Consider the following 26,383-nt stretch of genomic DNA (forward strand, 5'->3'; position numbering starts at 1 on the left):
ATCCCACACCATCCCGTTCCAGACATTTTATGTAAGAACCCATGTCAAATACCTTACAGTCATTCTACCAGATGCTGTCCCATTTATTCCCTGATTCTGTAATCATTAAAAAAAGCAATCTTCAACTTGTGAAATAACATTTATTTATAGAGCAGTTTTAAGAGTTGTTTAATTACATCTAAATCAAGCCTATGAAACAGAAAAAGTGAGCAACATTTACTGCATCACCCCAAATCTCAGCTTTCCCCATTTTTTAAATTGTCTACAGGCACCTTTGACTCCTTGGTTGTGACTTTAATGCATTTTTCTTACTAGAAAAGACAACAAAAAACTGGTAAACAAGTATTGGGATCTTCTCTGAGTCTCATATAAGAGGTCTCAATTCCAGAAAAGGTCAGGATAGCAGCTCTTGGTTAAGAGGTTTTCCATCATCTACAGGGTTGGCTGGTTCTCATTCCAAGCTATTTAAGTCTCTTCTTTTGTCTAACCAAATACTCAGCACCTACAGAGTCAAGGCAGATAGCAAGCTATGAATCTATGGAAAACTATAGAGATTAGAATGCAGTTTTCTTTTTTCTGCAGCAAGGTTTGACTATGCTTTTTTTCTTTCAAAGTATGATCCTGCCCAGAAAAGAAACCCTGAAAGGTCATCTTCTGGCTACAATGTCTTATTATTGTAGACGGGACAGTATGAATCTATATCAACAGGTAGCAACCAAAAAATGGATAGTGATTCCAGCCTCTGGTTCGCATGTTTAGCTCTCTGACTTGAGGCTCCGGAAGCAGGAGCTCCTATTACTTAGCTATCCCCAGCTCCCTTGAGACTTCTTTACAGCTGCCTGTCTTCCTATACTACTTTACTTCATTATCTATGAAAGCTAGTCCTACAGAGGCTTAGGGTTTTCCAAAGCAATAGGTACAATGTCATTATCTATGGGCCCTTAACCATGTCTAAACATAAATTCTGAGAACATAAAGTCACTTTAACACTACTCTTATTCTCATAGACTTTCTAAAATCAGATTCCAGAGACTGTACTCCTTTTTCTTACAGCTCTCTACATACAGTACCTGAATCTGCTCCAAGACTTCTCGCTGCATCTCCACAGCCATATGGTACACATGGTGATCAGAGTCATTGTACATCACAGCATTTTGGAACATCAGCATCAGGTCTCGCTGGAACTGAGCCATGGTACGAATCCGTCCCTTAGACAGATTCCTTTTCAGGCTAGTTAAGTCCATAGGTCTACAGATGGCCAAGAGAAACCACAGGAAATCAAACCTTTATGTGGGACCTAACATTATCTCTTGGAGAACGAGCTCTTAATGAAAACAACAGTAAAGATAACAATTCCCATCAGATAATAAAATAGCAACAGCCGCTAACATTTGATTTTTTATAATAGACTAAGTGCTTACCATGCCAAGTATGAAGTACTTTCTATATTAATTCATTTGGTCCTCTCAGTAAACCTATAAAGCTAGGTACCTTACTATCACCAACTTGCAGGGAAGAAACAGAACTAAAGAGGTTAAGTACTTGCTCAAAGTCACACAGCTTGGATTCCAATTTAGAAGCAGCCTGACTCCCACAAACTTAGCCACTATACTCTACCACTGTAGGAGAGATGTTGGTCCCTTGTACCAAAGTTGTAAAGAGCTCCAATGATTAGTATGTCACATGGGAGTTATTAACTGTTCACAATATGTAGTCATATACTAATTGTTTAATCTGCTTCTCTTACTACACAATCAAAAGCTAAGAATTTTTTTTCCTTTTGTGGAGATGAAAAGATTATGAATCAAGTGAATGTTTAAATAACTATTTAATGAGACACAGAGAGTGTGTATTATAAAGGAAAATACATAGCAGTGTAGAAAGAGGACTAAACTGGGAATCTGGGGTTTAGTTCTAGTTCTGCTATTCACTGTTGATCACCCCAGTCAAGAGTACCTTTGAGCCTTACCTTCCTCATCTATAAAATGAAGGAATCTGTCTCTAAACATCCTTTTCTGATCTTTTACATTCTATTAATACAATGGTTTATGACTGCATTTTAGATGAACTATGCTATAAAAATCCAAAATAGTGCCAACAACCAATACTTACAAGCATTTGGATTACCATCTTGGCCTTAGCATATTTATAATGGCTAGTTGAATATAGTGTTCTTTTAAAAATTTTGCTCCAGAAGCTATCAAAAACTATCAAAGGCTAATATAAGATTATAACGAATGGATATTACTTAAAAATGAATACTGAAAAAAAAAGGTCTATCATTTTCCTTTTGTTCCCTGCATTCCTTCTCAAATGAAGACCAAGCTTACCATAACTTTACAAACTTGTTCAGATGTAAAATCTATCTTGAGTTTGTAAGTAATGTAAATGAAATAAAGAAAAGATCAGGGCACCTGGCTGGCTCAGTTGGTAGAAGCATGTGACTCTTGATCTCAGGGTTCTGACTTTGAGCCCCACATCAGGCATAGCGATTACCTAAAAATAAAATTGAAAGAAAGAAAAGAAAGAAAAGAGAAGAAAAGAAAAGAGAAGAAAGGGAAAGAAAGAGAGTAAGGGAGGGAAGGAGGGAAGGACTGATCTAATGGATTGGAAAAAAAAGTATGAAAAGACAGATATAAAAGCAACCAGCCTTTCACTGACCTTTTCACCACATCCTTGTATCCTGGGGCCTGCCTTTCTGACACAGGCTTCAGAAAAGGACTGCTGAACCTGTTAAGGGACAAACTCTGAGAGGATGAGGAAACTCATCAAAGTCACTGTAAATGAGAAGAGTGGCTGTGAAGACCAAGGTAGGCTTGGAGACCTACCTGTGACTGGCAATCATCTTCCAGACTGGCAGGAGAGTCTTCTTAAATAGCAAGTGATCCTGAACAGGGTCATTCTGGCCTAGATCAGACCTATGGGATAAAACAGGACACAAAGGAAAGAGTAACTTCACAAATGGTATTCTGTCTCTCCCAGGTAGGTAAAGAGATTTTCTCAATATATAATGCTCTTAGTTAATATGGGAAAGAAGTAACACCATAGAAATTAAAACATATTTAATGCTTCCATAAGAGACCCCAAACCCTACAAATATTCTCTTACTGGTCACTATTATCTTTTTTTTTTTTAATTTTTATTTATTTATGATAGTCACACACAGAGAGAGAGAGAGAGGCAGAGACACAGGCAGAGGGAGAAGCAGGCTCCATGCACCGGGAGCCCAATGTGGGATTCGATCCCGGGTCTCCAGGATCACGCCCTGGGCCAAAGGCAGGCGCTAAACCGCTGCGCCACCCAGGGATCCCTGGTCACTATTATCTAATGGAGTAGTTGCTTTCTACTACCGAACTACAATTGCCTCTGTCTTTTGAACTCTTGCTGATTTGCTCTTCAGCACTTGTGACTCTAAAAACACTGGTGTATGAAAGTAGTCTTTGTTCACTGATGCTTCCCAAGGGCCTGACATATAGTAAGAGCTCAAATATTTCATAGTATTAAGTATTTTTTTTAAGATTTTATTTATTCATGAGAGACACACAGAAAGAGAGAGGCAGAGACCTAGGCAGAGGGAGAAACAGACTCCATGCAGGAAGCCTGATGTGGGGGACTCAATCCTGGGACTCTAGGATCACGCCCTGAGCCAAAGGCAGACACTCAACCGCTGAGCCACACAGGCATCCGTATTACGTATTTTATAAATGAACCTATGATCCTATGTTTATGCCGAAATATGCCACATTAATAAGTATTTTTCCTACATTTCCTGAGAAGGAAATACTTGGTGTCACATCTCATGGAAATCTCTTATGTTTCATCTGAATGTGGCACAATTTACATATTTCTCCTTTTCACTAAGAAAATACCTAAGAAAAATTCATTTTTCGTCATGGCCCTTTCTTCTCTGGGCTAAATTGTCTAGTTTATTTTTTCTTCCAGGTGCTACTGTCCAATGTTTTATTTGATCTTATGATTTTCCCAGTTGACAAATTTTCTCTTTACTCCAAAGTTTAACACTATGTTAAACTTCCCACTTTTTATATACTGCATTAATCTCTCAAAACGGGTTCTTCTCACACCTCATGTTTCACACCCTCTATGCTTTATATACCATACTGTGTGTGTCCATTTGAGCACATCTCATTTTATCTTTCTCCAAGTTGAACAATTCTAAACAACTATCTATTTTCAGGATATAGTATCTTACCTGCATCTGAAATATATACACAAAAATCAACTTGTCCTTAAACCAGAACCCTATCAGAATAAGGCACTTAAAAACCAAAACCCCCTTCCTTTGTTTCTGATCAGTTAGCCAAAGTGAATAATAGTTCCCTGGTACTAGGGAAATTTTGTTCATACATCCACACAACAGGTATTAAGTTTCCATTATATGAAAGATACTGAGTTAGGTTTTGTAACCTCATAATTGATCACCTTTGCAGTATTTTAAGAAATAATCCCTTGCTTACCTTTATTTCCACTTATTTGGAAATGCATGTCAAGCAACTACAATTAAAAATGTAGAGTGGTACTCCAGAGGCCTTCTTTCTATGTATTCCTGAGAGTTAGTACCAACTAAGGGACAGCCAAGAAAAAGAAGAGCCTGGAGTATGTTCATCTTCTAAAGTGGTCTTTTTTTTTTTTTTTAAGATTTTATTTATTTATTCATGAGAGATACACAGAGAGAGAGGCAGAGACAGAAGCAGAGGGAGAAGCAGGCTCCATGCAAGGAGACTGACGTGGGACTCGATCCCCGGTCCCCAGGATCATGCCCTGGGCCAAAGGCAGGAGCTAAACCGCTGAGCCACCCAGGGATCCCCCCCCCCAAAGTGGTCTTAAGCTTATGTGATTATAATACAAAAACTCAGCTTCTTAGCTTCCCTTAAGCCATCTGGTCAGGTAGACTCAATTACTGTTATCTATTGCTTTCCAATAATTACTTCATGTTTATCCTAAATCCTAAAATAAGACCATGGATTTTGCCATTCAAGATGCTAAAATGTCATGAGATAAAATGTCCCAGATTAGATTTTCTGTTTTATGAATAGTCATCATATGCCCTCTGTTCATACTTACAGAGAGTTATAGAAAAGCAAAGAAAGCAATTCCTCAACAACATAGGTATTAAGCTGTGTTCTACTTGTGTAACAAAACTTTGAAATCCGCTACCTAAAAAACAACCTTTCATGCTATCTTCTTTTAGTAGATAGATACAAGACTAGGCTCAGAAAAGGAATTACTTATTACTATAAGAAAAACAGTTTTTCTTTTTTTTTAAATTTTTTTAAATATTTTTTATTTATTTATGATAGTCACACAGAGAGAGCGAGCGAGAAGCAGAGACATAGGCAGAGGGAGAAGCAGGCTCCATGCACCGGGAGCCCGACGTGGGATTCGATCCCGGGTCTCCAGGATCACGCCCTGGGCCAAAGGCAGGCGCTAAACCGCTGCGCCACCCAGGGATCCCAGAAAAACAGTTTTTCTGATTTAAAAAGAAATTCCCTTTACTAAAAAAAAAAAAAAAAAAAAAAAAAAAAAAGATTCCCTTTAGTCTCATAATTATTTATAAAAAGACAAGACAATTATATAAACAATTTCCCAAGATCTGTGGGAAAAAAACAAAGGAGCTCACAACTTCAAAATAATTTTTAATCTCAAGTTGCAAGGAGCTTTTAGTATTTTTGAAAGAAGTATAGTTTCAGTATTAGACTTTGAGGGACAATCTGACTGAGCAATATTTTCTGAATAAATATAGTAATTAAAGAGAAAGGTTACTGGGGCACCTGGGTGGCACAGTGGGTTAAGCATCCAACATTTGGTTTTGGCTCTGATTGTCATCTCAGGGTTGTGAGACCCAGCCCCATGTTAGGCTTTGTGCTGAGCACACTCTGCTAAGGTTTCTCTCTCTCCCTTTGCCCCTCCTGGCCTCGCATGCAAACACTCTCAAATAAATAAATAAATCTTTTTAAAAAGGGAGGGGTGCCTGGGTGACTCAGTTAAGTGTTTGCCTTGGGTTCAGGTCAAGATCTCAGGGTCCTGAGATGGAGCCGCATGTCGAGCTCCCTGCTCAGAGGAGTGCCTGCTTCTTCCTCTACTTGTTGCTCCTGCCCTCTTCCTGCTGCTCCCCGTTTGTGCATGCACAGTGTGCACTCACGCTCTCTCTCAAATAAATTAAAATCTAAAATAATAAATAAATAAGTAAAAATAAAGAGAAAGTTTATTTATGAAAGAGATTTTCAATGTGGACGAAACAGACTTTTTTTTTAAAGATTTTATTTATTTATTCATGATAGACATAGAAAGAGAGAGAGAGAGAGAAAGAGGGGCAGAGACACAGGCAGAGGGAGGAGCAGGCTCCATGCAGGGAGCCCGACCCAGGACTCGATCCCAGGACTCCAGGATCCCGCCCTGGACCAAAGGCAGGCGCCAAACCGCTGAGCCACCCAGGGATCCCGAAACAGACTTTTTTTTAAAAAGTAGGCTGAGGGATGCCTGAGTGGCTCAGAGGTTAGGCATCTGCCTTCAGCTTGGGGCGTGATCCTGGAGTCCTGGGATCGAGTCCCACATGGGGATCCCTGCATGGAGCCTGATTCTTCCTCTGCCTGTGTCTCTCATGAATAAATAAATAAAATATTTCAAAAAATATATAAATAAAGTAGGCTCTATGCTTAACATGGAGCTTGAACTTATAACCTCAAGATCAAGATTCACATACTACTGACTGAGCCAGTCAGGAACCTGAGACAGATTTCTTTTATTTTTTTTTTATTTATTTTTTTATTTATTTTTTTTTTTAATTTTTATTTATTTTATGATAGTCACAGAGAGAGAGAGAGAGAGGCAGAGACACAGGCAGAGGGAGAAGCAGGCTCCATGCACCGGGAGCCTGACGTGGGACTCGATCCCGGGTCTCCAGGATCGCGCCCTGGGCCAAAGGCAGGCGCTAAACCACTGCGCCACCCAGGGATCCCCAGATTTCTTTTATAAGAGGAAAACAGAGACTTCTATTTATACAATAAAATTACATTTAATTATATTTCTAGTGTTTTCAAATTTTAATTTCCTTTTTTTAACTTACAAATTAATCCATGTTCATGGTAATGAATTCAAATAGGCATAAACAGAAGTAAAAATTTGAATCTTAACAACCCTGGATAGAAATCCATACTTACAATGTTGAAGAGGTAGCACGGCTGAAAAGGATATCCACCAGAGGAGTCTCCTGAATGCTGAACCCATCATCACACTCTGTTGAAGAGGGCTGGTCTTCCATTTCTGACACATATCCTTCACCCTGGTCTTCCTCTTTGGATTCTTGCTGAACCTCCCCCTTGGAATGCCAAGTAACAAAGAAAAGTTTAGAAAGAGATTTACTATCTGCAAGGTAATTTTACATGGGGTAAATGAAGGCTGACCTTAACGTGGAGTCAATTATATAAAGCTATAAAAGAGAATCAGAGAAAGGTGACTTAACTACACCGTAGTCAATGAATTCTTGGTAACAATTTGGCTAGAAAACTGAGATTCTGTATCTCAAGAAAAAAAAGAATAATATACTCATTTCGTTTTTTTTTCCTTCTCTTTTTTTTTTTTTAATAATATACTCATTTCTAGATGGATGCTGTATTCTTTTAAAACTGTCAGTATGACCTGTGGCCCTGAAATTACAGATAATATTCATCATAATGGCATTCTAAATTTTATTGATTGCTCACTGTGAGCCAGGCAGTAAGCAAAATGCTTTCTTTACATGAAATGTCTCACTTCAACTTCATAGCAAACCTAAGGTAGAGAGAGCACCACTATTCCATTTACAGCAGAAAAAAAAAACGAGGTTCTAAGATGTTTACTGACATACTTAAGGTCACACAGTTAAGCAGTAAAACCCAGATTTGGACCCAGGCATCTAAACTCTCTGGAGTTAGCTTATGTGCCCTAACTACTATGTTCTGCCTCCCTGGGCAGAGGACCAATCAGCCAGCTAGTTTAAGTTACTCACTTACCTCTTCACTCTCTGTGGATAGTCGCTGAATTACACAAACATCTGAGGGAGCTGGAGCCACCTCTGGCCTTCCATTTTTTCCCAATGGCTTCTCAGCTACCATGGGGTCTAGCCTAGCTGAAAGCTGTTCAGGCTCTCTGCATGGCTCTTCTCCTTCAGTAGCTTCCATTTCTCTTTCCTCTTGTTGTCTGGTACCAGATGAAAGGCAGTGACCTTCATTTGATTCTTTGCTGCTAATGCACAATGGCTCCATTAAATAAGCTACCTGCAATCATAGTATGCATACGAACACTAGTGGAAATCATTATCTACATATCAATAATGTTACATGATTACAGTGACCCAGTTTGAGATGCAAACAGATTACTCATTCATTCTACCATTTAAAATGTATAAAGTAACTCAGATACCCAGACACTGAACCACTTATTAGGAACCTAATGGTAATAGATATGGTTCTTGCCTCTTCAGAGAGCTTGAGTTCTAGTTTTTCATGTCACACGTCAACTTTGATCAATTGGGAGTGGGTATATAGAAAACTACTGAAAATTTTGTCTGCCACAGGCAATGCAGAAAGAAGTAACAACATGTTAAAATGGATTCTTGCTGATCTTGACCTAGGTTCTCCTGATGTGTGAAGTTGCCACATAAATATAAACTCTGTCCAACTCGGTTTATTTCTGGCCCTCAACTCTAAAACCAGTGTAATAAGGACACTGTAAAATAATGTCTTGAAGTCATAATGTTAAAACCTTCAAAGAGTGTGGATGTCACCTCCCAGGACTCCAAAAAATGAATTGCAACAGATATTCATAAGGCAAAACAAAAACAAAAGATATTCATAAGGCAGTCCTGCATATGGAAATTCTACTTCCTATGACCCTGGGCTCTTAATTAATTAATTAATTTTTTTGGGGGGGGGGCTCTTAATTTAGACTGAGATCTTAGAACACTTGGTCAAAAAGTATTCAGCACATATTTTGTATTATTAGCACCAAGTGCTACAGACATAGCAATTAGTTTCTGCCACTGTGGAGCTTGCATTTTAGTGAACAATATTAAGAGTAGTAGAAATATGTATGGGCAAGCACTCTCTTAGAAAGTTGAGACTTTTTTATTTTTTTTTTTAAGATTTTATTTATTTATTCATGAGAGACACAGAGAGAGGCAGAGACACAGGCAGAGGGAGCCCGATGCAGGACTTGATCCCGGGACTCCAGGACCATGCCCTGGGCTGAAGGCTAAACCACTGAGCCACCCAGGGATCCCTGAGACTCAACTTTGGAAATAATGGCTTCCCATTACCTCAGAGAGAAAATGGAGGAGATTCTGGCGGCTGACTTGCTCTGCCTCTTCCTGAGATTCCTCACTGCCTCCGTCCCCCACAAGCAGCTCACTAGGTTCTCTCCCTGGGCTGCTTTCCTCTAGTTCCTCAGCCCCTGGCTCCTCAGTTTCTCTCCAGCTGCCCACATCAAGATCCAGACTGGAATCCCATGAACTGAAGAGGGACCTGCAGTCGTTGCTCAGCTCAGAGTCATTGGGATAATAATCTGGCTCCGAATCGAACCAAACCCACTCATGCCCCATCTGTAAATACACAGAAAAATGCATTAAGTTCACTCATATTACAATTTCTTAGGCATTTTCATGTCTAAAGTTCAGTAGAAAGATAAGAGATCAGAAACTTCTTTCTACTCATCATCACACATAATAAAAGCTAGCTGAAGGGAGACATCAGGGGATGAAATCTTTGTCATTGGGAATAAAATGAAAAAGCCCCAAGTCAAACAGTTGTTTTTGTTTTTAGATTTTATTTATTTATTCAGGGGAGGCACAGAGAGAGAGAGAGGCAGAGACACAGGCAGAGGGAGAAGCAAGCTCCATGCAGGGAGCCTGACGTGGGACTCAATCCCAGGACCCTGGGACCTGGGATTTAAGTGGGCAGGCACTTAAACTGCTGAGCCACCCAGGGATCCAAGTCAAACAGTATAAAAGAGGTATTACCCGGTAATTTTTTCTTGGGTTTCCTCACACTCCAAAAGAAAAGAACAGGAGCATATCTAGCTCCTCTAGCATAGTAGTTCCTCTATCCCAAATCACCCTTAAACTCAACTGGAAGACAATACATTTGAGGAACAAGAGCTATTTTGCTCAGTGTGTAGACATCTATCAACCACTAAGTCCTCAAAATATACTTTAAAATTATCTGTGGCATCCTTCTGGTCATATCCAACTCACTTCGCAGAATGAGAACTGTATCAAGTTTTAAAAGTATCTTCCTTTCCTCTCATTACACTACACGATCCTGTTTTTTTTACCCCTTTCTCCTATTTTTAAAGTAGGCTCAACACCTAGCATGGAGCCCAATTCATGTCCCTGGGATTAAGACCTGGGCTGAAATCAAGAGTTGGATGCTTAACTCTCTGAGCCTGAGAGGACTGCTCTTTTTCCTTTTACAAGTTTCAGTGTTCTTGCTTGTCCTTTGCTTCCTCATTAATACTCACTTAAAATAAGGTCTACGTTTTGAGGTTTCAACTTTGTTCCCTACTGGAATAGTTCTCAGATCTCCACCTTTACTTCTTATGTGCATTCTGGTCTCATTTTTCCATGCACCCAAAGGACTATTCCCTTTAGGTGCCCTACCATCTGCTTCAACTCAACATTTCTAACTAAAATCACTTCTGTTTCTATCTTAAAAAGCATTCGCTTTCTCAAATTCCCTTATCCCCCTTATCAACACTATTTTCCCAATTCTCTTTACTTCTCTTATATTCAGGAAGTAACCCCACTTCCCAATTTTCATCCACAATAATTTTTCTCAAAACCCATCCTCTGTTCTTGAATAAAATGTCATAGCCCCCTGGTTTCTGGATTTTTAATCCAATCTACCGTTAAGCATACCCGTCATGTTCTCTGTCAACCCAAACTCTATCTGCATCCTTTAATGGAACTCCTCTACAATCTTCTCCCATTTTTAGGGCTTCACTGCTTGTATCACATGCAAGTTTGTAGACTGCTTTGGGAATATATTGTACTTCCTTAAAGTAGTCTCCACTCCCAGAGTGGCACTCATTGAGGGGCTTGAACCTGAGATCAAGGCCTGAGCTGAGATCAAGAGTCAGATGCTTAACCGACTGAGCTACCTAGGTGCTCCTATACTATAATTACTAATCTTTAACTCCTGGATTGACTGAATTCCTATCACCCCGTAAGACTATCTGCTACTGCCTTAGCATCCTAACAAGCTTCAGAGTTTAAGCCAGAAAGATCTGTGACTTATATTTCATAAACATATCTTTTTCAAGAAGGCTCAACATATGAGACAATACCCTATTAATGTCCATTTCTTTATAATAAAAGGCTCATGACTAGTTCATTTCACACAATTTTTATTTAGTAACAAAAACTGAAACTCAAGTAATAAATTTGCTAACTCTGAAACTGATTTTGCCTTCAAGTAGCAATGAATTCTAAAATACACAAGAACCCTACATAAAGGATGAGGAAGGAAATAGTGCTATACTGTCCTAGATATACCATCTGCAAAGATAGGACACTAAGTAGGACAAATGTCTGAGATAAAGGTCAGTGCTACCTATGTCCACGTTCTAATCTTCATTAAAAGCAATGCCATGAACAGAACTCTGAAAACATTTAAGTTTTCCCAAACATTCCAGAAAAACATATCATCCTCATTGCACAATGCAGCACTTTAGAACATTAGTTATAATTTCAATATTGATTACTTACCTTCTCCAAGCTGAACAGTTCGTATCATAATACCACTTCCCCCCCAATCATCTTATTTCCACAGACAAAACAATTATCGCACAGAAAAAAAACCACAAGTTTTTCACACACACAAACACAGAACACACCAAAGGCTAAAGTTTTCTTTTCTCAGTTTATTGTGTATACATATACACTTCACAGGTGTTTTGTTTTTGTTTTAAAAAGTCTGTACACTTCACAAGACAGTACAAACTAGCTACAATCTGCTAGCTACGCATTAGGACATTAACACAGCCCATGATTTTTGCCCTAAAACAGGCAATTGTGCTACTTCAACTCTCTGAGAGAGTTTCCCCAGCTCATGTCACATGGCCCAGATGCCTCCTCTTCTGTATCTTCCACTTCTGGAACTGGGCCGACAAGCCCAAGCTCTTTCTTGTTTACTTCTACTTCAGGTTCAGCTCAATGAGGATACTCTGAAGCTTCACTTTTTCATCTTCATATCTGCTTCAATGGCACAGCGGCGCCCCCTGGTGCCCCCATCCTAGATGATAGGCAGACAAAGAAATTGAGCATGAGTGAGTTGATTAGAACCTGAGAGAGAAGTTTCAACAATGCTGGGGGATTTGGTTTCTTGGGGGAAGGAAGAGAATCAGCAGAAAAATCCAGGAAATAAGAGGTACAGATCTGTCTTCCCACAGAGTGGGCTAAAAATTCCTGGCAGTAGTTTGTGAGAGGAAATGTAGGACAGAGTATTTTGCTCCTGCCCACCACAGAGGTCCCTGGGGTTTCATCTGGGGTCCCAAAGAATGACTTAGTCATCCCACCCAGGCCCTAAACTGTGTTCAAAGAAACAGAAAGAGTAAAAGAAAGGTGGGAGGGTCAGAAAGGGCAGTGGATAGTGATATTCTTGGCTAACATACCTGTCCAGCTTGTTGGTCCCTATAAGAAAGGCCTTTCCTGCAGACTGACCCTGGCACTAGTTCCCTAGCACCTCCTGACAGTTGTTTTCCATGAGATCAGGACAATCAGAAGGCTTCTTTCCATCTGCTGCTCTCTCCCTGCAGCCCAGCTCCTTCCTCTTGTGCAATACTTTGCTGTCTTCAATAGATAAAAGATCCTATTAACCAGCTTTGCAACAGCCAGCCAACTGCTTGGGGATCCAGAGTCACTGTTGCAGGCCAGTAAGAAAGAAGGGAGATTACAGTGTTCGGTCCGTGGTACAGGCTGATGCCTGTAGGCAAGATGAATTGGTGAACACTTTTGCTGGGCTAGGCCATTTTTACATTTCTAACATGCAAGGACTCTAAAGTTTACAGAGCTCATGAACACAAGCTGCCTTTGAGGCGACATTAAAAATAAAAATACCACCTTGCATTTGTTTAACACTTTAATTTTTTTCAAGCCAATTCCATAGCTTGATCTTATTATCCTCACAACATCCCTGTGAGGTAGGCTGGACAGGTACCTGGTTATATTAGGTCCATCACACAGATAAGGAAAACAAGGTTCCAAAAGATAATCCAGTGAGTTTAAGATCATGTGATTTTCTAGCCTGATGTCTTCCATTACATCATGTCTCAGTGCCCCAGAGTGTCATTCAATTCACAGAGGAAAACAGTAAGTGTTTAGGGCTAGCTTTATTAAGTTTATCTCTAATTCTACCAGCCACTACTGTATGTGGTACTCATTGTTAGTAAGATCCTTATCTTAAATTTTACCGAATATTTGTGTTATCAGGCATCAGTCTTGTAACTTACTATTAGGGAAAAGGAGAAAAATGATGTGCTGGGTATCTGTTGGTATGAGGAACACTTAAAAAAGGCAGCTAGCCGCTACTGCTCTAAGCAATCTTTTATTTGTAAGAAAAGAATTGGCAAAAGGTGGAATCAAGAAATGAGGAGCAGGTGCATCCTAGATCCTTACCAAGAATACCTCATTTCAGCATAGTGAACTTATAAATAGTCCCTACCCAGCCCACACACGCACACATGCAGAAAGACAGGAATGCAGAAGAAGAGACAGACTCTTATTCAATGATCTGAATAAAGATAAGTTCAAGACATTGCCACGGTCTGCATGTTGGACTTCCCTCTGCCACCCACCCCCAGCAGGAGCTGAGAATCTTTGTGGCAACACCACCCCTTGCAACCATTCAATACTTACAAAGAGAGAGAGAAGGAAGGCAGGAGAGCCCATGGGGACACTGTCCTGTTAGAGGACAAACAAACACTGATCAGGTTCCACAGAAACTCTCAGCCGCAAGCACCCCAAACCTCAGGACAGAGACACAAGCACCACACACACAAAGACAAAATTTAAAAACTCAAGAACAAGAGGAAAGAGATCCAAAAGCAGTCTGGCCATAATGCTTTCTGGAACAGGAACTGACGGTCCCCAACTGCTGCAAAAATCATTTCCCCTACTTTGAAGGCACTCACTCAGAGAAAGTAATAATCCACTCATTCAGCTCACAATTTCTCATGTGACTGGGTATTTCAGGCACAGCGAGTGTGTTTCAATGTTTGGATGAGTACATCCAAAGATTTACATATGTTTGAACACCACTGGAATATAAAAGCCCAGCAGTTACCAAGTAGTAAGTAGTAACATAAGGTTCCTTGGATGCTTCAGACTTCTAGCTCTGGAACACTGGCATACAGGCTCTTTCTTGGTCTCCTCACCTTCTCTGAAGAATCCTGTTTGCGGGTAGAATCTCTCCCACGAAGACTTTTAGCACTGATCCCAGATTCAGATGTCTGCATAATCAACTGTGTGGCAAGGAATTGCTATAGTGAAAAGAAAGACAGTTGACCCTTGAGACCTGATCCAGTAGGGAAGAATTAAGACTCTTTTGGCTTTGTAAATAGGACTTCATGTCATATCCTTCTGCAAACAGCATTCTAATACTTCTCAACTGAATCCAAGTTTAGCATATTAGGTTGTTTTTTTTTTTTTTTTTTTAAGATTTTATTTATTTATTCATGAGAAGCACAGAGAGACAGAGAGAGGCAGAGACACAGGTAAAGGGAGAAGCAGGCTCCCTGCAGGGAGCCCAATGTGGGACTCGATCCCAGGACTCTGGGACCATGCCCGGAGCCGAAGGCAGACGCTCAACTGCTGAGCGACCCAGGCATCCCTAGTGTATTAGGTTTTATTTTTTTATTTTTTTATTTATTTATGATAGTCACAGAGAGAGAGAGAGAGGCAGAGACATAGGCAGAGGGAGAAGCAGGCTCCATGCACCTGGAGCCCGATGTGGGATTCGATCCCGGGTCTCCAGGATCGCGCCCTGGGCCAAAGGCAGGCGCCAAACCACTGCGCCATCCAGGGATCCCTGTATTAGGTTTTAATTCTAGTTGTACATGCTAAAGGATGTAAAAATGCCAAATGTCTCTGAATTTTTGGCTATAATCCAGAATCAGTATCTCTTAAGAATGGGAAAGAGAAAAAACCTAGATGAACCAAAGGCCATTAGGCAATTTAATTTAGCAGACTATGCAGATATAGACAACCTCCCTTGAAATTCAGTATCTCAAACGGTGCCTGATAATGCAAACTATAGAAATAGATTATCTGCGATGAACAGAAATCATTTGTTGACAGTCAACTATATACATACTTAATGTAATTTAAAAATACAAATTCACCATTTTATAAAAAATTTACCCCCCAAATATTAAAAAACTTCAGGAAACTGAAGTATTTGCCCAAGAAAGGCAGAATATTCTCATAATTCTTTTACCAAACAACACGAATCCATCAAGAATAAAATTTAATGTTCCTGTGTCTCTGATTACTATTCTAATAAAAGCCAAGCACCCTTTCCTGACATCAATATAAATCCTTCCCTTGAGTATTTTCCTTTCATCGTTACTAAAACACTGAAGATCCTCAAAGTACCTGGATTTGCTCTAAGACATCTCGCTGCATTTCTACTGCCATATGATAGACATCATGGTCCGAGCTATTATACATTACAGCATTCTGGAACATCAGCATAATATCCCGCTGAAATTCAGCTGTGCTGCGGATCAGTCCATTTTCAATGTTTTTCTTAATAGTTGACAAATCCATAGGCCTAAAAACAAAACAAAAACAGGTAAATGGAGGGGAAGAGGACTCAACTGGATCCAAATATATTATTATCATACATGACTTCTTAAATATGCCCTTAGTCTTAGCTGCCAGGACTGAAGTACCAACCCCTCACCGCACAACATGCACTTAATTAAAAACAAGGCATCTTTTACAGTAGGTATTGGCTAAGAATGGTAACAGAAGTCTATCTTTTGTGATCCAGCCACTGAAATGATCAATTTACCACTTTTACTCAGATCAAAAACATTTGCTTTAAACATTCTGTGTAAAGCAAAAATCCACTAAGACTGAACAACTTACAATTCAGGCAAGTCAGCATGCTGAATGGATCATGGCTTACCTCTGTACAATGCTATGGTAGCCAGGTGCTATATCATCTGTAACAGGCTGCAGGAAGACATTGGCATATCTGTCCAAAAAAGAGTAAGGTGCAATTAATTACTGACTTACCCTTCAGAAGCACAGGTAAGGGAACTTGATTTAAGTAGCTGAAGGCTGTAAAAGTCAAAGCCACCGATCCCATATAAACCCAGCCAGACTTTTTCTCCTAACATTGAGAAGAAGCATGAGAAACATACTGACTGGTAAAGCTCACTCACCTATGATTAGCTGCAGCTCTCCATACAAGCATGATAGCTTTCTTCCAGATTTTCTGTGCCTGAATGGCTTCCTGATCTTCACTACAGACAGAGCTGAAATAAAAGAAGGGAGTCCCACTAAGCCTAAGTCCAAAAAAAATCCTTATCATTTCTTGTGAACTATTAGTTCCAGGCCAAGAAAGGGAAGATGAAAAAAATAAGACTGAAGAAAAAGATCCTCTCCTACTTCTCACCTTCACGGTCTTGAACTCAAAGAAGAATCTCAGATACTCACAACTGTGAAGAAGCAGGGCTGCTGGGGATGGAGTCTGCCAGTGTATGGGACTGCAGTGTAGCATTGTGAATGCTAAAGCCATCATCGCTCTCGCTCACAGGTGGCTCATTATCCATTTCTGACAAATAGCCTTCTCCTTGATCTTCTTCCTTAGCCTCCTCTAGGCTGGCAGCTTCGCTGACTCCATCTTCCTCCTCATCCTCACCTGGGGCATCCTTAGACACAGTGTACTCCAGTCAACAAATGCAAGCAAAGCTATCCAGCAAAGCGTCATTAAACATGGTCTTTTGGATTAGATCAGTTCTAGAAAATGACCTCACACTGCTTCCTGACTGAGCCCTCTATCACTTACACTACCACGTACACTCACTGATCAAGTAATATAGAACCTGGACAAAGAATAAGACCAGGATCTTTTTCTTGAAAGGAAGAAAAAAAAAGCTACTTACTTAAGACTAAGCTAAGAGGCGTTCCTTCTTTCCCCTTGCTCTTGAGAGGAACTCTGACCCTGGGTACAAAGTTATCAAAAATAGTTTTTATTTTGTGTCTCCTCTGATGGAGCAAGCTCATATCACAATACTTTAAATCTGTTACCACTACTTTAGTAATTCTAAAAAGAATATTCCAGGGAATTTTCTTTGGATAGTGTAATTAATAATCTGATTTCTTCTATGTTCTCCCTGATTCTGGCAGCCCTATTTACTCTAAATCACTCTGGAGGTATCAAAGCTTTGTTGTGCATTATGTGCGAAAGAAAGCTCTGTGTGATGTTCACAAATTCTTTCAGATGGGAAGCACATGGCCATAGTACTGCCAGTATGCCTAACTGTCCACTGCCAACTTTTTTCCATGCAACTCCTTAACTAGTCTCATCTCAGAGAATCAGATGCACGTTTACTATAATTCTTTAAAAAGGTAGTGCTATTGGGAGATCTAGTCACACAGCAAGAGGAATAAAGAAAAGTCTGAAATACCTTTATCTGGCTTCCAAAAATAGTCCCTGATTCTTCTTTCAATGAGTCTGCAGAGGAGAGAAAGACTACCTGAAGATTTTTCCACCTCAGCCTTCCCCTTCCTATGGACAATCATCCCCTGCAGCTCTCCTTTCCATGCTGACCTATACTACCTCCTCTACTTTCCCACAGCCCACAATCCCTCAGAAGCCAAAGCAAAGGATGTCAAGTTAGTTACAGAGAACAGATTTCCTGGCCATATCATTTACCTGACATTTCAAACTTGTGCTGAGTCTCTGCCTCTAAAGGATCTTCGATGGGATTGGAGCCATGTGATGGAGACAACATGCTTTCAGGGGATGCCTGAAGACCAAAAAGAATAATTACCCTAAGTACAGATACATCACTTCAGCTTACACAGTGACGAGACTACAAAAGAAATTCTAAGTTTTCCAATGAAAAGACTACAAAAGAAATTCTAAGTCCTAACAGGACTAACAGGAATCTAATGGTCACCGTAAAAGGAACAGGATAAGCACATGTAGCAATCATCTTATCTGTGGCTTTGGGCGTATCAACCATGTGAGAATTCAGGAATGCAAGAAGAAAACCAAAGGCCTGAAAAGTCAGCTCTTACCTAAGGTATAACCCTTCATCCTCCCAGCCCCTGATTTTAAATACCTCTGTCTTCACAGTTGTAAGTGGAGTCTCATCGCCTTTCCCACTGGAAACATCTGCTTCAGCAATCTCTCCAGTGGCAATACTTCTGGGTTCCTCATCTAACTCTTGACTCCTGAGTTCTGGTGGCTCCATACTTGGGGCTGGAACAACTCCAGCTACTATTTCAGGACCTGAGATGCCTTGTTCTGGTTCCGCAGGTTCCATTTTAATCTCAACACTAGGCTCTCTGATGTCTACCAGTTCATGGATTCCTTTGTTTTCTGTTTCCTCAAAGTCCAGCCTTTCTTGCTTGACTGTCATCTCTGGTGCAGGAAGAGATACTGGCTTATCCCGCTCCTGCTGGATCGGGTGCTCCCAGGGGCCAGGCAGGGACTGGGGATCATCATTCTCTTCACAGAATGACAGTGCCGCTTCTACTGCTGCCACATCCAGCACTTCAGGATGATCATCTACCTGTACCATAATATATACCGTTGAAGTCCCCCCAAAAAGCAGCCCAAATCCCTCAATTCTATAAGCACCAAATGAGATAGCCTCAATCTGCATCTTCCCTCTACATGTAGTAGAAGCAACCAAAGGACAGGTACCTATCCTGTGCAAACCGAAACACAAGGATGGCTGGGGAGATGACCAATGTGAGCAACAAAGGGCTTTGGGATTAAGGAGATGGAAATGGGCAGAAGCAGAACTGTCTGTTTATGTAATTCTTACTACAAGAAGCAAGAAGAAGCTGAGAAGAGAAGCCTATGCAGAACTCACGAGAAATTCTTTTGGGCTTTGCTGAATAGTTACCTTGTCCTCAATAATGGCAATGATGTCGCCAACAGTCTCAAAGTCAAGCTCTTCACCTGTGTAAGACACAGCAATATCCATCTTCTCAGCCAGATCTAAATCTTCCTTCCCATCTATGCTGGGAGCCTTTGACCCCCCAGGGGCCTCTGCTACCCCTGATCGGAAACACTCTTCTTTGATAGAATTGATGATCATGGAGATTTCGCTGCTATCCATGGAAACAGTCACAGTATGTGGATCCCCCACAGCCTCCATGGGGACACAAGTGTCAGGCTGACTCACTGAGTAACAGGAAGAGAAAAGCATTTCATTTGATACCAAGTGACAACCTGGAGATCAACCAAAGCTATAGACAGGTATCAAGTACCCACACACTTAAGCTCAGAAAAAGTTTATCTTAGATCTACATCTTCATATGTTCTCTTGTCCCCGGTTTTATCTAGAAAGTAGGGTGAGAACACTTTCTCAAGCCCATTCATATGTATACTTAGTCCTTTCCCCTCAACATGTAAATGCCCACCCACATCTTCTCATTCTTGTTTTTCTAAGGATAAAGATGGTACATGTCCATGGAGAACAGAAGCATCTGAATTGGAATCGATCCTCTTGGGTCAGCTTTCTCTAACTGAAGCTCAAGATGAAATTTTGGACCTAGTGGCTGCTCAGGGCGTGGGTCAGGGACGCACCTGGAGCTACACTCTCAGGAGTGGAGACAGCCGGAGCAGAGGATGGTGTTGGCAGCGCAGGCATCATGACAATGGTAGCCTGGGACACAGACTCTACAGGGGGTGGCACAAGTTTAACTGGAGGTTCACTGGCAACAGTAGTGAAGGAAGCAAGAGGAGTGGTGAACTGTGTAGGACCAGCTTCTAAAAGCCGGGAAAGAGTGGGAGCACCTAACAAAGAGGTACACAAAATGAGGTAAGAGGAAAGCACGTGAACAAGAAGCAATCGCCACTTTAAGACTCAACCAAGAAAATTTTCAGTCTCAAAGAATGAAAGGAACTCCTCTGTTGAATTAAGCTCATTATCTATATCCTTTCTTTTTCCAATCTTACTAATAAAGATCTTCTTCCAAGTTAGGAATGACCCAAAAGCACTAGACACACAATGCATGTGAAAAACGGGTGGTAATTTTTCCCCAGAAGAAAATTAATTAGTAATTAGTATCAACAAAGCCATGAAAAACCAGTATGAACAAATCTGTCGCTTCTGCAGTTAAGCATGCTATAAACCACCCAAATTCAACACCATTCAAATATCCATATCTAAAGTTTGATATTTTATAAAACTTTTTTTTTTTTGCTTTACTTTTTCTATCTCACTTAATCATCATGACATCCTTGTGAGGTACACATACTGCAATTAATCAAAGAGCACATTGATGTTCAGGAGTTAAATCACCTATCCAAGGCCACAGAATCAGTATGTGGCAGGCCTGACATTCCAAATCCCAATTCTCCTGTACTTTAACCTCAGGTAGTCTTTAGCACCTTTCCATAATTTTGCAAGCCCCAGAAAAGCAGCTTCACTAGTAACTTCACAATTTTTCTCATTGATATCTATGCTGTGGTCATTCTGGGGTATCAGTATTTTGAAGACAGAATAGATTTACAATCTGAGGCACTATGTGGTTTAACAGGTTAAGTAGCTCCAAAAAAAGTTAGGCTTCACATCTACAATTGACAGTTGCTTACTTCGAAGGCTAGAAACCAAAGACAGTCAATACTATGATCAACATCTGTGAAGTAAAGTAAGTAATGGAAAAATGCTGACTTACCTGAGGCAGCAGGGGAGGCCGCAACAGTGTTGGGTGTCTGCTGCATTTCCCCACCATGTATCATGGGAAGAACCCCGCCTACCTCCAGGAGGACACCTGTACTGTTCAAGTGGCCAGAAGCCACAGCCATTTCACTCTCATTGACCTACCAGGGAAGAACAGAGATGAAGGCTACACTCAAGCTTTCCTTTACTACCACTTCCCAAAAAAGTTCCAGCAGATGATCAAACTTCATGAAGTTAATAACCAAAGAGAATAATTTCAGACCCAAGGGAAGCTCTAATTTTTAACACTTATTTGACAAGAGTTCTCTGGAGAAGAGAACCAAAGTAATTGTGGTTTCAGATAACTCAGGACCCAAGGATACTATCAACTTACTGGTTTTTTGTCTCTGGTTTTGTTTTTTTAATTAACATTTAATTAGGAGATCTCTTTCTCTTTTGAACTTTTTTTTTTTTCCATGTCATATTTTAGGTCCCAGGCACTCCCTTCCAAAGTACTAAATCACCACAGCTCTCAAACACCCACAGAAGTCTCCATACCAGTCTGGGGCTAGTAGGCAGGAGGCTGCCCTTCTTCAAGAGCTCTGACAGCAGAGGGGAGGGGGGTGGAGTTGCTTTCTGTCCAAGCATCTTTTTCTGGGGTGAATCATCTGTTACTGGGGTCATGGGGGCTTCTAAGGGTGCAGAGCCTGGAGGAAGGGTGTCAGGAATCCCAGGAAACGAGGTGACTGGGGTACTCGGCAAAGTCCCAGGGGTTACCTAAGAGACAACAGAGAACCTTTATCTGACTTCTCAAACTATGGAAGGTTCCCTACTAATCTGGATGGGTTAGTGTGTCTAACTATTACTTTATTAGTCCTGAGTGAAATTGCCCAGAAACCCTCTATACCTCTGCTCTCAGCCATTCCTTTCTTCCTGTTTTATCTCTTCCACCCACTCAAACCCACAATGACCCAAAAATTCCACCCAACCTGCCTTTCACAAACTGCTTAACCACTGCCAATATTCTATTTACAAGAAAACTATCCCTTATTTCTACAGGAATTTTATTAAGACTAGTTTACTTACAAACAATTCCTTAATATTTTACCTATCTCCCAAAAGGTCAAAAGGCTCAATGTTTTTAGGTCCATTCTTCTCTTAGAGCACAGAACATGGTAAGTTAAAGTCTTTAGCATTCAGACCAAGAGAGGAAATTGCCTCTCGGCCAAAAGAGGGTTCCTCATCACTCAGCTCTCTGCTGGCTTATTGCCCCTTTGCTGATCAATTCCTACAGATGAAAATATACTCACTCCAGAGGTGGCCTCTTCCATAGTGGTTGCAGTCAAGTCTCCGAGTGGATAATCACCTCCTGGGGAGGCAGAATCTATAGGAGAGCGGACCATCACAGTGGGTAATCTCCGAGGGGGTGTTTTTACTGCTTGACGAGCTAGAATGTAAGAGACAACAATTACTAAATCTTTAAGATTAAATACATGAAATGACTCTACTGTCTTATTATATAATAAAGGGCATATGGAGATGTTGCATAAAGCAGTAATAGGAGTTAGGATTAGAAATCTTTAATACTTCTGGAAGACCAGAAAACTGTTTAGACTTGTTTTTCCTAAACAGAATTCTCACATAAGCAAACTCACTGAACTGTCTCAAAGGTCCTTGGAGTAGGAAAGTGATTTAAACATTCCTCAATATCTTCTTCAACTAATAATTAATATTCTGTTTTTAACACGAGGGAACGACTTCACTGGCTCAAAGGATGTATTCCTAAACTTACAAATGTTTAAGTTCTTATCCAATAAATGGACTATTTTCTTAATCTTCTTACAGGGCTTTGAATTCTAAAAACTTAATTATATTTAACATCTATATTATAAAGCCTTTGCATCCTAAAAGGACAAAAAGTGAGAACTTAGCAGAACTCCTATTCCAAGAGTTTTTCCTGGATATAAAGGAATGTTTTTATTCTGGTAAAAGAAGAGGACATAGAAAAGTGCACAAGTAAATCAGCATCGGTAGATTCTATGTTACAATACAGTCTCTGTTATTAGCATGCAGTACCATATAGTTAATTGTTAAACAGAGTCACAAGGTTCAGGTTACCCTGATATGCAGCATCCGTAGCCTTCCTCTTTACTTCAGCCTCCTCTTCCTCCAACTTCTTTTTCCTAAAGAGGTAAGTAAGAGTAAGATCCTAGCCAGTTCTAGCTCTTCCATAGGTCACAGTGCCCTCATAAGGAAGTTTTTTGTCAGGCTAGCACTTTCTGGAGGAAAGGCGTAAAAAAGAATCCTTGCCAGCAAAACAGGAAATGTTTTTAAATTTTTTTTTTTTAAGATTTTACACTATTGGTTCACCTGGGTGGCTCAGTAGTTGAGTGTCTGCCTTTCACTCAGGTCATGGTCCCAGGGTCCTGGGATCAAGTCCCAGATCCAGAAGCCCGCTACTCCCTCTGCCCCTCTGTGTCTCTCATGAATAAATAAATAAAATCTTAAAAGAAAAGGTTTTACACTTTTAAGTAATCTCTACACACAATGTGGGGCTCAAACCCACAACCCCGAGATCAAGTCACATGCTCTTCTGAGCCAGACAGGTACCTCCAAAACAGGAAATTTTTAGTGTACTGCCTAACTACCAGTTTTTTGGTTTTTTTTTTAAAGATTTTATTTATTTATTCATGAGTCTCTCTCTCTCTCTCACACACACAGAGAGAGAGAGAGAGAGAGAGAGAGAGAGAGAGAGAGATAGGGGTAGAGACACAGGCAGAGGGAGAAACATGCTCCATGCAGGGAGCCCGATGTTGGACTCAATCCCGGGACTCCAGGATCACGCCCTGGGCCAAAGGCAGGCGCTCAACCACTGAACCACCCAGGCGTCCCACTACCAGTTCTTCATTTAGGTAAACTAAACTTTAAGTTATGTCCTCACACTGAAATAATACATCACATTACCTTCTACAACTCACTCCTCCCTCCCAGCTACTAGGCCAATATGCAGCTCTTCCCATCTAGAATCACTCAAGTCTAAAGGGATGGCAGATGGAAGAGATAAACCAGATTGAGGGTGAAAAAGCAGTAAAAAGAGAGGTGTACGAAAGGAAGAACAATATAACCCACATCACAATGTCATTGCAAAGTTCATCCAGTCTGCTGTCCATGTGCCCAGCTTGAATTAGTTCTGCATCTCTTTTCAGCCGTCTAGAAAGAGAAATAAGTAATCTAGGTTTTTTAATTTAAATCTACTATTTAAGAAATTCTGACCAGTATCAGAAGTCAGCCCCTTTGGTCTCTCTCAACCATTTGGTATTCTCTCTGACAAGTACCTATATTTTTCTTGGGTTTCCTTTATCACTTTCCTTAGTTCCTCAACTCGTTCAGCAGTCAATTTCCGAACAATGACATCTTCAACAGTTTCGACCACTTCTCCCTTTTCACCCCGTTTCCTTCTGTAGAAAATTTAAAAACAAAAACAAACATACATTTGAATAAGAGAACATCTGTTCCCAATCCCAACTGCTTTCTTTGAGCCTCTCCACCATTTAACCATAGATAACTTCTCTATTTCGAATCACCTAGTAATTAATAGATGTAAACCAGACTTCCTCAGTCAACACTCTCCACTAAAGAGATGTGCCTTGAATACCTGTCTTTGTACTCACTTTGGGGTCTCAGTGGTCTCTAGAAGCTCTGAGTACTGGGAAGCACAATGCTATGGAAAAAAAGTAAAAATATGATGAACAAGCCTGAAATGAACGACCTTTCAAAGTTTTACCATATCAGACTAAGGCTTATAGAGGAGAATATATGTAAGATATGAGTGGTTTCTAGGAGGGGAAATTACTCTGCAGTCAAGTCAGTTAAAAATACTCAACACGAGTACACAGAAAAGGAGTCCTCTGACCTAGAATTTGTATATTTTGGGGAAACAACCCAATAGCCAATATTTATAGTTAATATCTACTGAGTAATTACCATATGAGGCACTGGGCTAAAGGTTTTATAGGTATTACTTCAACTAAAGCTTTACAACAATCCCGAAGCAACTTTATAAATGAGAAAACCGAGAATCACGGTCCCAAGATTCTACGTTAAGTCATATTAAACTCAGATCTTCAGGGATGCCTGGGGGGCTCAGCAGTTCAGCATCTGCTCCAGCTCAGGGCATGATCCCGGGTCTAGGGATCAAGTTCCGCATCAGGCTCCCTCTGCCTATGTCTCTGCCTCTCTGTCTCTCATGAATAAATGAAATCTTTAAAACAAAACAAAACAAAAAAAAACAACCCAAACCAGAGCTTCTAACTCCCAAGCTGGACTCTTACATGTTATGTTACAAAGACAAAAAAGTTTATAATACGAACATACATGGATGAATTGGCAAAGAGTGGGAAAAAGGAAAAGGTATTCTCAACTATTCCGCCTCTTTGAGGTATAAAAGCTTTTTGATTAAAGGGCAAGGCCTGGAAGGAAACCCACTTCACATCTCTAAGACTGTTCTAAAAGAGTTGCTTGTGAACTTACTTTTTGAGAGAACCAGTCTGGAGGGCGGCCAGGTTCTGCAAAGGGCTTGATTGCTCTGCTAACTGATACCCTACACAAAATGAGAAAAGCATATTACAAACTAAACAGGAAGAAAAAAGAGAGTGGGGAGGAGGAGGTATGCTAAGAGTTCAAGATTTGGAGTACAAAATTTAGAATGAAAAACTGCCACGAGGAAGTATTCTGAAATATGTGACTATGAAAAACGATACAACCCACCTTAAATTCATCTAGATGGAAACAATCATTGTGAAACAGTTTTCCTACGTGATATATTTCCTGGGTGAAGTGAGGTATTATAACAAGTACATTATCATTTCTATTCATTTGGTAAAGTATTTTTATGTTGTTTTGGTTTTTTTAGAAGAGATGTATCTTTTGAAAAGCAATTTGTAAGACGTTCTGGACTAAAAAATTATCTTTTGATCCACTAATATAACTCCTAGGAATCTATTACTAAAAATAATCTAATCTTTAAAAAAAATAAAAAGGGACGCCTGGGTGGCTCAGCAGTCAAGCATCTGTCTTTGGCTCAGGTCATGATCCTAGGGTTCAGGATCAAGTCCCATATCGGGCTCCTGCAGAGAACCTGCTTCTTCCTCTGCCTATGTCTCTGCCTCTCCCAATCTCTCATGAATAAATAAAATCTTAAAAAAAAAAAAAAAAAAAACATCTAACAAAGTGGCAAGTACCAAGAAGAAAGCATGTAGACTTGATCAGACTGACAGGTTTTTCCTAAATAACTGCAAGAGATGTTTAACTTATGGTATTTCACCTCTATAAAATATTAAACAGATCATAAAAATAATTAGAAAATGTGGTGAAATGGAACATATATACTACATAATATTAACTGGAAAAAAAAAAGACACAACTTTCTGCTATGATGCAATCGTATCACCTTCTAAAAAGTTGTAAAGACAGGCAAAAA

General features: G+C 40.2%; 1 protein-coding gene across 11 annotated transcripts in view; it reads right to left on the reverse strand.

Moving 5' to 3' along the window:
* Positions 1 to 307: 307 nt before the first annotated feature.
* Positions 308 to 26,383, reverse strand: part of BRD8 (bromodomain containing 8) — a 32,293-nt gene continuing 6,217 nt past the window's right edge. For 2 of the 11 annotated variants that reach the window (XM_072841168.1, XM_072841170.1), the window contains exons 3-28: positions 25,435 to 25,504; positions 24,576 to 24,625; positions 24,240 to 24,362; positions 24,034 to 24,114; positions 23,023 to 23,087; positions 22,215 to 22,351; positions 21,463 to 21,681; positions 20,921 to 21,065; positions 19,827 to 20,036; positions 19,141 to 19,421; positions 18,349 to 18,801; positions 17,937 to 18,030; positions 17,689 to 17,735; positions 16,715 to 16,929; positions 16,441 to 16,533; positions 16,182 to 16,250; positions 15,644 to 15,821; positions 14,425 to 14,529; positions 13,907 to 13,951; positions 9,314 to 9,595; positions 8,010 to 8,273; positions 7,179 to 7,336; positions 2,829 to 2,918; positions 2,662 to 2,730; positions 1,071 to 1,248; positions 308 to 502 (exon numbers count right to left, since the gene is read on the reverse strand). In XM_072841168.1, coding sequence (XP_072697269.1) covers positions 452 to 502; positions 1,071 to 1,248; positions 2,662 to 2,730; positions 2,829 to 2,918; positions 7,179 to 7,336; positions 8,010 to 8,273; positions 9,314 to 9,595; positions 13,907 to 13,951; positions 14,425 to 14,529; positions 15,644 to 15,821; positions 16,182 to 16,250; positions 16,441 to 16,533; positions 16,715 to 16,929; positions 17,689 to 17,735; positions 17,937 to 18,030; positions 18,349 to 18,801; positions 19,141 to 19,421; positions 19,827 to 20,036; positions 20,921 to 21,065; positions 21,463 to 21,681; positions 22,215 to 22,351; positions 23,023 to 23,087; positions 24,034 to 24,114; positions 24,240 to 24,362; positions 24,576 to 24,625; positions 25,435 to 25,504 — 3,772 coding nt within the window. In that variant the 3' untranslated portion in view covers positions 308 to 451. Of the gene's footprint in view, positions 503 to 1,070; positions 1,249 to 2,414; positions 2,497 to 2,661; positions 2,731 to 2,828; positions 2,919 to 7,178; positions 7,337 to 8,009; positions 8,274 to 9,313; positions 9,596 to 11,893; positions 12,285 to 13,906; positions 13,952 to 14,424; positions 14,530 to 15,643; positions 15,822 to 16,181; positions 16,251 to 16,440; positions 16,534 to 16,714; positions 16,930 to 17,688; positions 17,736 to 17,936; positions 18,031 to 18,348; positions 18,802 to 19,140; positions 19,422 to 19,826; positions 20,037 to 20,920; positions 21,066 to 21,462; positions 21,682 to 22,214; positions 22,352 to 23,022; positions 23,088 to 24,033; positions 24,115 to 24,239; positions 24,363 to 24,575; positions 24,626 to 25,434; positions 25,505 to 26,383 lie in introns of those variants that run through there. The other 9 variants (XR_012037913.1, XM_072841172.1, XM_072841171.1 and 6 more) reach the window with 9 other exon arrangements.

This window comes from Canis lupus, chromosome 10 (genome assembly GCF_048164855.1).
Source record: "Canis lupus baileyi chromosome 10, mCanLup2.hap1, whole genome shotgun sequence".
NCBI classification, from domain to species: domain Eukaryota; kingdom Metazoa; phylum Chordata; class Mammalia; order Carnivora; family Canidae; genus Canis; species Canis lupus.